This window comes from Daucus carota, chromosome 1 (genome assembly GCF_001625215.2).
Source record: "Daucus carota subsp. sativus chromosome 1, DH1 v3.0, whole genome shotgun sequence".
Lineage (NCBI taxonomy): Eukaryota > Viridiplantae > Streptophyta > Magnoliopsida > Apiales > Apiaceae > Daucus > Daucus carota.
In genome coordinates this window covers 19,482,004-19,496,879 of record NC_030381.2, presented here as the reverse complement: position 1 = coordinate 19,496,879, position 14,876 = coordinate 19,482,004, and the positions used below count along the sequence as shown (strand labels likewise).

Sequence of the window (14,876 nt, the reverse complement as noted above, 5' to 3'; positions counted from 1 at the left end):
ACACTAATTAAAGTTTTAACATGATCAACTATCATCATTCTACAAACACATGACACTTTAACAATAATTTAAAACATGCAGATAAAACATATATAAGCCACAAAAAAGTTTGCTTACAGCATAAATAAACAGAGATATGACACGAAAATGCAAAATAGATTGCTTATGATTTGGTACTGTTGATGAGGCTTGATTTGGATTAGGGTTTATATGCTATTTGCTCTGAATGTTCTTGATGCTCCGTCTCTTCTCCCGTGTGAAGCAGCAGTGTCCGTGTATGTAGCTCTGTTGACATATGTTTTTACTCTTGTGGTTTACTTTCTTTCTTTCTATTTTCTACTTTTTCTTTTTTTTTTTTTTATTTTCATTCATTTGTTTTTCTTTAGTCTTTTTTTTATTAATGTGCACGTCAACCGCCAATGTGTTATTCCGTTTAACTTCCGTTACTTTTTTTAACGGCAGTGATGAGTTTGATACCACTAAGTGAGTTTAGTGAGCCACTTGAGACCCCGTGGAGATCAGTGATGAGTTTGATACCATTTGTTCACTTTAGTGATGAGTTTGATAATTAACCCTTTTGAAATGTATAAAATTGAATGGGACATTCCGAAAAGAAAAGTATATAGGATTCAAAGGGACGGAGGGAGTATTGTTCAGCAGTGTTTTGGTTCTTATACTAAAACTGTTCTCCACTGGGCAGGACCCATTAAACAAAATATTTTTTATTTTTGTCAAATAAAAAATGCTAAACACATCATAAATATTTTATTCTAAATGCTTACTATTTTCTCTCCGCAGTCCACAATATTGAAAAACATTTTTTTTTTTAAAAAGAAAACTTGCAAAGAGTCACAACAACACAACCAATAAACCCCAATTTTTCTGCGTGGGTTTATAAATACACACACAATACATACAACCACGGCGGCGACGGCGATAATACAGCCAGCACGGTGTCGTTTAAAGCCTCTCGCACATTCACACTGTACTCTCTTCTTTTCTCACCCTCTAATTTCAATTTAATTAACTGCATATACAACTATGTGTGTTTTCTCTGTGTATATATGCGTTTAGGTTAGTAAAGCTATCATCTTTATTTGATTAGCTTGTGATTGAGGCCTGATTATCGTAGAATCTCGATAAATTGTTTCTCATCTTTTCTCGGCAAATTAGTAGAGGGTCTGTGGGTGTTTATTAGGCCTTGATGAATAAATTAAATTTTCAGGACCGGAGATTGTTTATTTATAGAGGTTTAACTTATGGGGTAGCTTTATCGAGCTATAGCAGTTCTGAATGTTGGAATTTATTCGTAATTACTGTTAGTTATCTGTTGAATGTTTTTTAGAAGCTAGGAATTTTCTTCGAGTCAGTTATTTTTATTGTAAAGCTCGATTCGTATGAGCTATAACTCAGCATTTTAGCTTTTGAAAGAGTTATAACTCTTACGCTGATATATTAATTTGTTACTTATGTATACCCTGCACTTTTTTCGTTGTTAGTTTGTTTTTTTTATTCTTCTTTTTATATTATGTTCTGTTATGTTTATGTCACTAGCTTTGTTATTTTAACGACAAAGGGGGAAGGGGAGGGGTTGATTGCAAGTAAAAACGTGGTTTTTTTTTATGCTGGTACTTAATAAGATAACTTGTGTACAAAAATATATGAGCAAACGGTATTATTAATCACGTGTTGATGATTACAATTGTTCCTCACACTCTTAAGAAAAATTAGATTTGCAAAAGCTCCTTCGCTGTTTAACATTCAATATAATACCTTTTTCACTCAATGCTTATACAGTATAAACTATTTCTTCCCAGGACAGATACCGTAACATTTCGAATACATGTGATATTTGTACAGCTACTGATCAACTGGACACATAACTATTAGTATTAACTACAAGATATAAGGAAATAACACCTTCTTTTGGTTTAAGGTTTCACCTTCTGCAGTTGTCTTGACTAAGTTATGATCTAGAAAGCAGGGATACTTCATCTGGGTGTAGAACTGCGTAGGGGATACTTGGGGGTGCGGCGGGATTTGCACGGGATGCGCCACGTGGCGTATCGGTGGAGGCAGCGATGGGGATACACAGGGGTGCGGGAGTGGCACGAATCGTAATTTACAACAACTTTTTTTTATAAAAAAAACTTAAAATTAGTTGGTCAAAAGAAAGAAAAGAGGGGTCAAAACCTAATTAGACTAATTGAGTACCTGCAGGAGAGAGAACAGAGGCCTCGACTCCATCTTCAATCTATTGAATCACTTAAATTGCAATAGTTATTTGTGGATTTTAATTGTCAAGACTTCAGGATGATTAATATAGTTATTCCACTATTTTGTTCTACTTAAATGCATCTTATGAATTATTTATCTACATATATATATAGTATATTTAATATTCTAATATTTGTCGTATCCCCCGCACTTGTATCCCCATATTTTGGAATTTGACGAATTCCCGTATCCACGTACCACGCACCCGCACCCGCACTCGCACTCATGCTTCCTAGGTTATGATTATATCTGTGAAGATTTTGTTGCTGTAGATAAGTCTCTAAGTCTTTCCTACGTATTGTAACCTCCTATTTTGGTAAGAGGAAACTAATGCACTTGACACTCCATGTCTCTGTCATTGATCTTTGCAAGTTGTTTTGACAGCTTAGACTTGATACTCTCTGACTGACTTCTTTTGCTTTAGTCTCTGAGCTACTATGTCTGCGCTAGTCTCTGATGTAGGCATTTAACTTCTTTTAGTCAGATTCTTTCAGTGTAGTCTCTAATCGGACCTTCCTTCCTAGAATCTGAATCTCTCATTAAGTGTTACTTCATAGTCCTCGACTATATTAGTGAGGCCTCATACATGTATTTAGATTTATATATATACATCATCTATAGCTATATGTCTATACATTATTTAATCACTTTGTATTACCAATCTTATGAAGTTCCCTGATTTTACCGGATATGTATTTCATTAATTTCTTAACTTTTTTTTTTTATCACATGTAACATATTCTACTTTATAGTCTTTTTTTCCTTATTCATCTGTTTGTTTTATTTTTGATATTATTGAACTTGTACTTGTTGTTTTTTGATTTAGCTTTAAGATTAATCAATTGATTTTAAACAAAATTAAGGAACTTGTTGAGCATGGATTTTGAGCTCCTCATGGACCGAATTCCTTGCTTCTCTGGTGGTTGATTAAATCTTCAATAAAATGAAAGGGAATATTGAAGCACCAATGTGGTTCCTACCCACTTATATACTCTATTATCATCTCAGTATCCATAAAATGCAACAACAAATTTTCAGGACATCTTGGTTTTCAAGTAGTCAACAAGTTGGCGTTTGAGAACTGGTCAACCGATGACTACAGTAATATGTTTAGGCATTCATTATTATATATAACCTTATTGATTAAATTTTCATTATTTATTGTTTTTTCCTTAGACATGCTTGAGGTTTAGTATTTGAACTTATCATCTATTACTTCTGATTCAAACTATGAATTAATGTGTGACATAGGGGCGTGATCAAAATTTTTTTTCACAAACAAATGGGAATGTTCATGCTTCCTATATAGGATAGATAGATTGACTGAGGGATATACACCTGTTTTAGCTTAATGTATTAAATCTAGTAGATATATATATGAACAAATTGTTAACGTTTCATGACAAGTAGGGCAATTTGTCTTTAAGTTGCGCGGGCCGAGGCCTGACTTTGTGCCATGATAAGCTTGCATTACATATAGCAACACTCTCCACGACATACATATGATATTTGCTCTTGCTCACCATTGGATTCAGTGCTACTTATCTAACAACAAACATTCCTTTGTCAAGTACTTAACTTATTTTTTGTTTTGCATATGGATGGATCCATGGTTACTATGATCTGATCAATTAAGCATTTTATGTTCAGGTGCTGCTGATGGTGGATGGTAGACAAACTGAATGAACTATAAGAATTGCAGATGGATATAACTAATTCCATTTTCAGTATCCCTGTGCAAGATCCAGAAGATGAAGTTTTCTCGTCAATAGACCTAAATTGGACTAAATTTGGAACTGCTGACCGGTATGATGATGTAGCAGTTATTCCCTATAAACGCGTTGATGCATTTATACTTGGAGAGTGTTCCAACGTAGAGTGCCCAACGCAGTTTCATATTGAGAGGGGAAGAAAACGTTCTGAAGGAAGCTTGCAAGATAAGAAGTACAAGAATGACGAATACCTGGAATATAGAATGTACGTTTTACTTTCTGTGTTTCGCAAAAGAGTTCCGTTTACTAAGACTAATAGTCTTTCAGGAACTGTCTCATTCCAGTTAATGATAGTATGATAAGACACTACTCATGATTCATGCGACTACTAATACATTTGTATCTTTTGTGTAGAATAAAAATGGGATATATGACCTATTTACCTAATATTTAAGTTGTGCACTTTTGAAGAGAGGGTTTGTGCACTTCAGTTCTCTTCTCCGAATCTCATTATGTATTTTCTGCAGTAGCTAGGTTAGCATGCTCCAGAATAGGGGTAATCAATATGCTTCATGTTAATTAATAGGTATTATTTTTCTGGGTAATCTTGAATATGTTAAACTGTCAAACATGTGTTTGTTTGGCTCTCTTCCTTTCTATATATGTGGAGTGTGGACCACATTTTCTCAAGGGTAACTATAAGTCTATTTCTCATGTTAATATTTTCTTTTAATCATCCTCTTTGAAGGTATTGGTGTTCCTTTGGTCCAGAGAACTATGGTGAAGGTGGGGATATATTACCCAGTCGAAAATATCGACTTAACACTCGGAACCGTGCGCCTAGGCCGCAATCCATGCGGGGTTGTACATGTCATTTTGTAGTGAAGCGTCTGTATGCACAACCAGATTTTGCAGTAATATTATACAATGACAGGCGCCATGTAAATAAATCTGGATTCGTCTGTCATGGGCCACTTGACAGAGATGCAATTGGACCTGGGGCTAAAAAGATCCCATATATATGCAGTCAGATTCAACAGCAAACTATGTCAATGATTTATCTTGGCATTCCTGAGGCGAATGTTTTGGAGAAGCACATTGAGGGGATTCAGAGGTACTGTGGTTCCAATGCGAATGTTGATAGCCTTGCTTCACAGTATGTTCATAAACTTGGGATGATCATTAAACGCTCCACACATGAGTTGGATCTTGATGATAAAGCTAGCGTTCGATTATGGGTTGAGCGTAACAAGAAATCCGTATTCGTTTACCAAGATGCTTCAGAGAGTGATCCTTTCATCTTGGGGATTCAAACTGAATGGCAACTTCAACAAATGATACGTTTTGGGCATCGCAGTCTAATAGCAGCTGATTCAACATTTGGTATTAAGAAACTTAAGGTACTCAAACTATTCCTGTTGGTTTATAAATTTGTCTGAACTGTTTATACTAATGATCTGTTTGAATGGCAGTATCCCCTGTGCACACTTCTTGTATTTGATTCACGACAACATGCACTCCCTGTTGCATGGATCATCACTCGTAGCATTGCGAAGCCAGATGTGTCTAAATGGATGAAAGCTCTAGTAGATCGTGTTATTGCTGTTGAGCCTGGATGGAAGGTCAGTGGGTTCTTGATTGATGATGCAGCAGCAGAGATCGATCCAATAAGGCATGTTGTTATAACTTTTAGCAGTTCCTGTTTCAGTATCAATATATAATATAATTTTCTTATCAGGATAATTACTTTCAGGGAGTCTTTTTCATGTCCTGTGTTATTTTCCCTCTGGCGTGTTCGTAGATCATGGTTGAGGAATATTGTTAAAAAGTGTAGTAATATAGAAATTCAGCGAGAAATTTTTAAACGCCTGGGACAGATAGCATACAGCATTTGGAATCGAGTGGATTCTTTCGTTGCTCTAAATAAATTCACCCAAGATTTTGTTGATCAAACTGCTTTTATGAAATATTTCACTGCCACCTGGGTTCCTAAAATTGGTTAGTTCTCTCTCTTAAAAAAAAAATAAAAAAAAATTGCACTATACCAAGTGTTTGATTCATTAGTTTTTTTCCTTGATTTGCTCTTGTAGAAATGTGGCTAAGTATGATGAAAAGCCTCCCACTTGCAAGCCAGGAGGCATCAGGTGCTATAGAAGCATATCATGTGAAATTAAAAGTCAGATTGTATGATGATACCCATCTTGGCGCTTTCCAGCGGGTTGATTGGTTGGTCCACAAGTTGACGACGGAATTGCACTCGAGTTACTGGCTTGACCGATATGCAGATGAAAGTGATTCTTTTCAAAATGTGAAGGAAGAATATGTAGCTTCTACCTCTTGGTATCGTGCGATGCAAATTGCTGATACTGCTGTTACCTTCGATGATAAGGATCACAGGTTTGCAAATGTTTTGAGCCAAAAAGAGGGCAGCACAAAACATCTAGTCTGGAATCCAGGGTCTGAATTTGCATTCTGCGACTGTGAGTGGTCGTTACAAGGCAATCTTTGCAAGCACATTATCAAGGTGAATATGGTTTGTGAAAAATATCAAAGCTACAAGAACTCTATGTCATTTCAGTCATTTAGGGAAATCCTAGCAAATCTCTATAAAAAGCCAATGGATGGTTCGATCTCTCTGGATCTGTCAGTGGCCTGGACACAACAGATGCTTGATCAAATACAAAAACTTGTTGAACTTAACAATGCGAATGATATTGGCAGTGTAGTAAATAATCTACCGTTGAAATGGGTTGCTAAGAAAGGGAGAACATTTACTGGCAAGCCACATACCGCACTTACATTGCCATCTAATACGAAGAATGCACCCACACCTAAAAAGCATCGGAAGAGAAAGAGGTTGTCGCGTTTAGGATGACTTGTGAAAACAGCGGATAGTTGATCCTCAAGTATATCCAACTCTGTTTCATATCGGTTTACTAAAATAATATGTCGTTCGTTCGGGTTCCAGTATACGTTATAATCCTGCATGCATAAAGTAGGGGTTAGTTTCTACCAGCAGACAACGGGGCAGGTGTAGTGATTCTACTCTTCCCTGTAGCTTCTATCATCTGGGTATGGTTTTTACTTTTGTCTGCAGACTTTTGCTCTCACTTTTGTGTAAGATTAAAGTCTCAATGCCAAGTATCTGTACTTAGGGATGTTCTTTTTGATCTCTAAATCCAGGAAAACAATGTAAAGATAGACCCTTATTAAGATCATTTTTTAATATTTTGCATTTATGATATAAGTAAACTATCCTGATCTTATTGAGATTCATTCTGGGCAACTGTGATGATGTTGTGTAACAATTAGTATTATGTTGGTGTTTTAATGTATTTTTTCCATTAAGTTTGTCTATTTTGTAGAGCTCTCTTAATTTTGTTTCGGTCAGAGTCCATTGCTTTTTTGAAAATGCCCCAAGAATGATTTAAGTTTGATTCTCTTTTGATGTTTTGCAAGTGAAGCCAATTTGGATAAATATGTTACTTGAACCATTTTGGTGGAATATGTCAATTTTATTTACAGACAGGCCCAGATAATACAGCAAAACAAATTTTATGAACCACATATACTGATTACAAGCTTGGTAGGACCTGAAGAAAACAAGTTCACCACACATTATATATAGCTTGGCCAAGCAGAGTGGACCAGTATGAGAGCTGAAGTTGCCAATAGGAGTGTGGAAATCTCACCTTATCTATCCTCCTCCACAACATATCATCACACTTGTCATGCCCTATCCATAAACCAAATTAAAACCACCACAACCAAATTATTGCAATCCAAAATTTGTTGCCCTTTTTCATTCTCATCAAAATATTGCAGATGGCAGCCATGAACTCTAGTGTGCTTGCATGCAGCTATGCTATATCAGGCAGCGGATCATCGGAGCTTAGCCTCAACTCTAAGCTTGTTTCAGTGCCTGCCTTGGCTGCTAAAGTGCCAGTTATCAGGGCTCAGAATGTCAAAGCTTCTGAATCAAGCGAGTCCGGTAGCCAAGGAAGGAGGGCAGCACTTCTTTGCCTTGGAGCTGCTCTTTTCGCCACGGCTACTTCTGCTAATGCTGGCCCTATTGAGGATGCACTTGAGAGATCGAAAACTAACAAGGTTTGTCTTCTCTTGTCATTTATCTAATTGTGATCAGATTCCTGGATTGCTTGTTGGCGCAACTGGTTTCTCTAGCTGTTATTAACAAACTCTATTCATGTTGTAAAAATTATAGGAATTGAATGACAAGAAGAGATTGGCAACAAGTGGAGCAAACTTCTACAGGGCATTCACCGTGCAATTTGGGTCATGCAACTTCCCTTACAACTTCACTGGCTGCCAAGATCTTGCCAGGCAAAAGGTTAGTGCATTACATTCACCAAAACCATTTACAACAGAGTTGTGAAAAATTACATAATTACTAACTGGATCATGGCCAATATTGCAGAAAGTGCCTTTCATTACCGACGACCTGGAGCTGGAGTGCAAAGGAAAGGATAAATACAAGTGTGGTTCCAATGTCTTCTGGAAATGGTGAAGCTTGCATTTCCCTCTAGTCTCCATCTCCATCATGTATCTAAGTTTCAATTGACAAGTAATAATATATTCGTTCTTTGATCTTTAGAGGTCATTTGGCAATTCAATCATGAATCATCTTAATTCTGAATGAATAATATTGTTTGATGAATAATATTTAAAATATCTGAATAAAACAAACTTATACAATTTTAAATAAAACAAACTTATACAATTTCGAATAAAATATATATCACTTAATTTTTAATGAGATGAAAAATCATTTAAACATGTAAGAAGAATATTACACCAATTTTTATAAGATTGACATTTGACATAGCATATCAGCACACCGTGATTTCCGAATCATACTTTCACCAATTTTAGAATGACTCGGTCAGCTATATATTCATAATTCAAAATATGAAATATGCTAGCCAATTACTCAGAAATAGAGAAACGAAGAAAATGACAGTAAGAACCTATCAGGGTTTCAAGAGCTTCTTATTAAGATCCATGCAATCAGATTTTACAGTCATATGATTGAACAACATTTCAAAATATATACAATTATTAACAAAGGCTTACGCATTGAGATCTTGCATATGAAAGGACAAGGCAATGCAAGAATGATATCAATAGACAAAACTAAAGATCTTGTAAGCTCATTGTATATAATGTCTAACCAAAAATCATAGGCCGGTTCAAAACAAACTACTTGTACATCCTTGAATTAACAGATCAACATAAAATTGGCCTTCCAACAAACATTTTAAAGAATAAAGAAAGATAGCGAACAAATTCCGAGTACAAGCTCTATCACTGGATTCCCAGAAGGGTCTATATGCGAACGGTCATAAACCATGTGTCTCAGCATTCAGCAGCGATGTGCACATCAAGTGTCGGATATTGCAGACGTAAGCTGTATGCCTCGGTGTTTGCGTGTTTCACTTGTGTTTGTCAGATAGACGGGAACCAGTGAACACAAGTAAGAGGCCTATGTGCTCTGAACCGATCAGGCCATCTGTGTAAGCCACCACTAAATCATGTCCATGTCCCTAATACACTCATACTAATGAACATTACGATGAAAGATTGTTTTGTAATTCAGCACATGGTGGCGGATGAACCCCATCACTTGAGCCAGAAACAAATTCACAAGTCCAACTTGCAGATGGTTGCAGGCCTAGTATGCTAACATTTTCCATGCGTATTCCTTCAAATGGTGCATTCACAATTCCTTCCAGTAACGGTGCTTTTGATGAATTGAAGCTGACCACATTGCTTATCGAGATATCCTTCACCTTTGGGAGAGCATTCAGATCCCACTTCTCATCAGGATGGTCATCAGCACCTCTACTAAATCTTATTGGCACCTTAACTCTCTCCATTGTAATGTTGCTTATGGTGATATTTGCAATATATCCACCTCTCCCTTTATCTGTTTTTATTCTAATCCCAGCTGCTGAATCCCTAACATGCAAATCCTCCACTAACACATTCGATATACCACCCGACATTTCGCTACCAATTCCAACTCCAGAACAAGTAGGAGTTGTGCCAGACACTCTGCGAATGATTATATTTGAACTTGGGCGAGCCATGGCAATACCATATTGGTCCCAACCGCTCTTCACAGCCACAAGATCATCTCCGCTCTCAATATAACAGTCTTCAATGCATACATTCATGCTTGAATCTGTAAATAGAAAGTTTGCTTTAAATTCATCTAGCTATGATCAAGCTAATTTTATGATATCAGAAATGTTGAATTGGCGAAAGACTGTGCAATATTATTTTGTCTAGACAGTGTACCTGGGTCTATACCGTCTGTATTGGGAGCCTTTAGGGGAGCCAATATTGTCATATCTTTAATCACTACATTACTGAAAAAGAGAAAGACAAAATTTTAATTCCCATATAAAAACTCAGAGCATGCACTTCCAAGAAAAATCATAAAAATTGCAGTTCTGAGGTGGAAATTTTATCAGTTATCTAATCACTTTCGAATAAGAAAAAAAGCCATGTGATTGCAATTAGAAGTGACAACTATTGTTAACATGGTGTAGTTTCCCTAAACAAATGGGGCCTAAAGCTTTGTTCTTTACCTTCCAAATTTATTACAGTCTAACTACTCGTTTAATGCGCCTAACTCAAAATATACCCCTAGTGCGAATGTTATCTTCAACTACCAACATGGTTGCCCATATTCAATTATAATCCTTTCTATTTGAAAGGGTAAATCTAGTACTATACTAATAAAAAAGGAAGCATTAGGCTCCACTCTGAAACTAGCAAATGATTTATAATTATAACACTATGGAAAGGAACTTTAAATATTGAAAGTAGCAATGATTATCTTCACAAATACCATGAATTATATCATAACAAAAATGCAAGTGCAAGATAATAAATCGGACCTGCAATAAACAGGATGGATGGTCCAAAAGGGTGAATTGAGAAAGGTGAGATTATAAATGAGTATATTTTGTGAGTTCATTAATTCAACAAGGTGTCCTCTGGTATGCTCCAACGTCCTATTCCACCACAACTCCCACCACATTTGTCCCTGACCATCAATAGTACCATTATGCCCTGCAAATAAGCAGACTACTTAACAAGATGAACATTGCAAAATCTCACCCTTAAGTGGACCGCTTACCACAACAGTATTAACAATGCAAAGAAAATGATCAATTTCAATACAGGTGAAGACATTGAACAGGAAAAGATCACTTTGATCTCCATCACGATTAAATGGGTATACATGTTTTAACCAGAATTTTCGGGTTGATTACTAAGCAATTTAATCAATAAAGATATGCAAATAGAGTAAAAGAACACAAGAAAATGGTGACGCGGAAAACCCCGTAAAAAGGTAAAAACCGCGGGTGGGAATGGTTACCCAGCCAATAAAAGATTTTACTATGATTTTGTAGTACAAGCGAGCACAAATACAAATTGCAGATGACTAAAACAAAGTACGTACTACGTTGCTCATTTTCTCAGTTGGTGTTTTAAAGCTACTGCGTAGATAGGTGGGTATGAGTAACTCCAGTAGGTAGATTGTGTGAGTGTAGGATGTAGTTTTTTATAAGCTAGAGCACTAGGTCCTCCCTCTCACTTCAGCTAGAAGTGTTTATATATACTACTGTGACTAGAGTCGTACCAGTGCTTTACTCTTATTTGCTCTCCATTCAGTTTCCACGTTCACACATTTCCAGCCAACTACCTGATCTCTACTGCCATTTCGAATTATGCTCCGAGACATGCGCACACCTTTGAATCATTCTTTTTTGTTTATCCAAGTGCAGCAACATTATCAAAAATAAACATAACAAAAATAAATAGCTTAATATTTATTTTTGTACCATCCGTAGCAATTTTGTAATTAAATATTTCATGTCACACTCGTAAATTCCGGACATAACAATACAAAATTTGAGAAGACATCACACTATCAATCGGTACAAAAGGAAAGATTCAATGACAAAAGCATATAAACATGAAAAAGCATCCCTAGTGCTTCTAATCTTGTAAGACCAATATAACACACAAAGAGTACTTTGTCCCAGATTTACTTGATAAATTTATTTGACCCAATCCAGGGGTCCAGTTATGATCTTATTGCATAGAACCCTTTTTCCTTTTCGTAAAGTGGAAGTTTATCACGCAATTTTAGCCAAGTGTTTGACTTTGTAGCCTACAGGTGGACCACAAGGTGAAAAAAAATAAAATATTTGTTGATTTTATTATATACTATGCAAAGGTTAAATAACAATGAGAAGCAAAAGGTTAGGTGCAGTGGAAAAGCTGAGCTTCATCATCAATTTATTATAACAAAAGGTCATTATACCCTTCTACTTATACATAAACAATTAGTATGCCCAACATTAGAAGCCATGATTCCCCACATCAAGATCTTCCTTCCCACTATCATCGGTCTACATTAGATTATTCAAGATTAACTATCAATTAGTTGACGACCACAATCAGTAAATACCCACTACCAATATGATTCTTTGTTCTTTATCTTATACCAACGGAAAACTATTCAGAATGTAACTTCATAACAGCTTCTATAATATTATTATATCCCTCAATAAGTCCATGGGCACAATCATTTTTAACATGTTACATCCCAGATGGGATACATGGTTATTTATTCCTACGACTGTATAAACCGACAGCCACTACACATCACCTCCATTTCAAGAATCAAAGCCCTTCCACCTCCCAAACGCAATAACAATAGTAATGACAATAATACAACTTTACATACCCGTAATGACAACATTACTGAGACCATCTCCGTGAATGAGGCTAATATGTCTCCCTCCTAATCTCTCTCTCCCTCTTCCATATGAAGGTAATGGTTCAATAATAGGCCACTCCTCTGGATTCTGCAATTGGGCATATGAATATTGTCACATGATCACATGACAAAATTTATGAAGTACAACACAAAAATCAGTTGCAAACACGGTTTTAGACACGGGACTGAGATAGGTTACTAGAATACAAATATTAGAGCCAGATAGCAAAGACAAAGAATTGAATAGGTCAGAAATGAAATATAATGAACATGGACAAACACAAAAATTCAAAAATATCATTTTTGACATTAAACTTAAAATAACAATACACATCAATTGCCAGCATATCATCTGTAGATTCTTCCAATGTCACAAACTAAAGCTAATTAAAACTTCAACACATTTATTCACTAGAATATGCCTATGAAAAGTCCAAAAGCTCAACTTTTTATAAGAGGGCACAACAAAGCCATTAAAACCTCCAACCCATTACAAGAAAACTAGATATATATGCATCTACATAACTGCAAACAAGAAAAGTTGAAAAAAAAAGACAGTAAAAAGATGAAAAATTTACCAACCTGGGACCCCAAAATTACAGCACCCTCTTGAAGAAAAAGGGTGAAATTGCTGGTAAGATTAAAACTCCCAGTGACCCATCTCCCCCTAGGAACGTTCAGCTGGGCCCCACCCTTTTCTTGCCACCTCTCCATAAACTTGATGGCCCTCCAAAACGCTGCCGTATTGGAACTCCTCCCATCCCCCACACCTCCAAAATCCACTATTGACTTGACCACCTTCCTCTCCGGCACGTTCTTAAAGAACCCAACACAGCTGGGGGCCCGACCCGATTCCGGAAACCCGACCCGACCGGGGACAGCCCATGTGGGTAGCACAGATTTTTCGTTCTTAATTTGAAGGGTGAGGATCGCAACAACTGTGAAAAGGAGCAGCAGAAAAGCCCATGATGGCCTCGTGTTTATAATTCCCATGAATCTTTTTGTGTATGGGATTTCATTGTCCATCATGTTGTTGTTGTTGCTGTGTATATTTGTGTGTGTAATTTGTATTTACATGATGAATTGGAGAGGGTTTGTATGTGTTGCTATAGAATCAGTGTTTTGTTATACATATATATACGTGTGTGAGTGAATATATCATATATGTGTGTGTTACACATGCATGAAGAAGCTCGTGAAGAGAGAGAGAGGAGAGAGGGGGAGAGAGAGGGTTTGGAGTTTGGGTGATAGAAATGAACAGAACGAAAGCAGAGCGACAGAGCGTGTATATACTGTATATGATTCGTGTATAATATAAGTATTTATTTTCAAAAAATGGTGGTGGTTTTATTTATTTATTTGTTTATTTATTACTTTATTCCTGAGGATTGTGAAAAGACAAAAGCTGGATCTTTGCAACTGTGGTTGGAATTTGGATGGATGAAATTAGACTGTACGGATCAGATTATTTGCTCTATAATTTTGTGAGCCACATTTATTTTTTTCAAGTAATTCCCAACTTCAACTTCATTTATATTGTGAAAAAGATACTACTATTATTCAAGTCACAAATAATTTATTCTTTCCAATAATCCCGTGAACTCACTTACAAATTTATATTTATATAATGCGTAAATTATTTTAATTCATTTAGTCCAATTTAACACATAAATACCGTACCAATTTAATTTATGTATAATCGGTAAAAATTAAATATATCCAGCAAGTTGTGGAGCGAAATGGAATTACCAGAAGGAAAATGCTAGAGACCCCAAAAAAATTTCCCAAAAAATTTTCCCAAATGACGTGTCGAGTTGTTTTCACTCCCATAATAATGAGATCCCCTACAGATTCATCAATCACCCAATTATTATAATATTCCAAGTGTTTGCCACGTCATTTGGTAAAAAATTTTGGGAAAAATATTTGGGGTCTCTAGAATTGCCCTTACCAGAAAGTTATGACTTAGTGCTTGTTTGGTTGCATCCGGGAATTAACTTCATATGGGAAGTAGTAATTTCATGGTAATTAAAATATATAGGAAGTGAAAAAAATTGTTTGGTTGTTAC

At 36.1% G+C, this 14,876-nt stretch overlaps 3 protein-coding genes across 5 annotated transcripts; 2 read left to right on the top strand and 1 right to left on the bottom strand.

Annotated features, from left to right (window-relative positions):
- Nucleotides 1-828: 828 nt before the first annotated feature.
- LOC108218732 (uncharacterized) lies at nt 829-7,275 on the top strand. Of its 2 annotated transcripts, none has more exons than XM_017391819.2 (6): nt 829-985; nt 3,928-4,254; nt 4,738-5,389; nt 5,462-5,661; nt 5,743-5,987; nt 6,080-7,275. In XM_017391819.2, exons 2-6 carry the CDS (start codon nt 3,980-3,982, stop codon nt 6,862-6,864), a joined length of 2,157 nt encoding a protein of 718 aa, XP_017247308.2. In that variant the 5' UTR covers nt 829-985; nt 3,928-3,979; the 3' UTR covers nt 6,865-7,275. The 2 variants fall into 2 exon arrangements, with proteins under 2 accessions (XP_017247308.2, XP_063948640.1); XM_064092570.1 differs by having other exon boundaries at nt 5,462-5,665; nt 5,747-5,987.
- A 371-nt stretch (nt 7,276-7,646) lies between these two features.
- On the top strand, nt 7,647-8,620 carry LOC108202895 (photosystem I reaction center subunit N, chloroplastic). 2 transcript variants are annotated; one of them, XM_017371501.2, is made up of 3 exons: nt 7,647-8,096; nt 8,212-8,337; nt 8,425-8,620. In XM_017371501.2, exons 1-3 carry the CDS (start codon nt 7,815-7,817, stop codon nt 8,512-8,514), a joined length of 498 nt encoding a protein of 165 aa, XP_017226990.1. In that variant the 5' UTR covers nt 7,647-7,814; the 3' UTR covers nt 8,515-8,620. The 2 variants fall into 2 exon arrangements, with proteins under 2 accessions (XP_017226990.1, XP_063948650.1); XM_064092580.1 differs by having other exon boundaries at nt 7,657-8,096; nt 8,429-8,620.
- Nucleotides 8,621-9,147: 527 nt separating this feature from the next.
- LOC108202887 (probable polygalacturonase) lies at nt 9,148-14,096 on the bottom strand. The gene is made up of 5 exons (XM_017371490.2): nt 13,390-14,096; nt 12,775-12,895; nt 10,913-11,087; nt 10,308-10,378; nt 9,148-10,191 (listed from the first exon to the last, which is right to left on the bottom strand). Exons 1-5 carry the CDS (start codon nt 13,834-13,836, stop codon nt 9,575-9,577), a joined length of 1,431 nt encoding a protein of 476 aa, XP_017226979.1. The 5' UTR covers nt 13,837-14,096; the 3' UTR covers nt 9,148-9,574.
- Nucleotides 14,097-14,876: the final 780 nt, after the last annotated feature.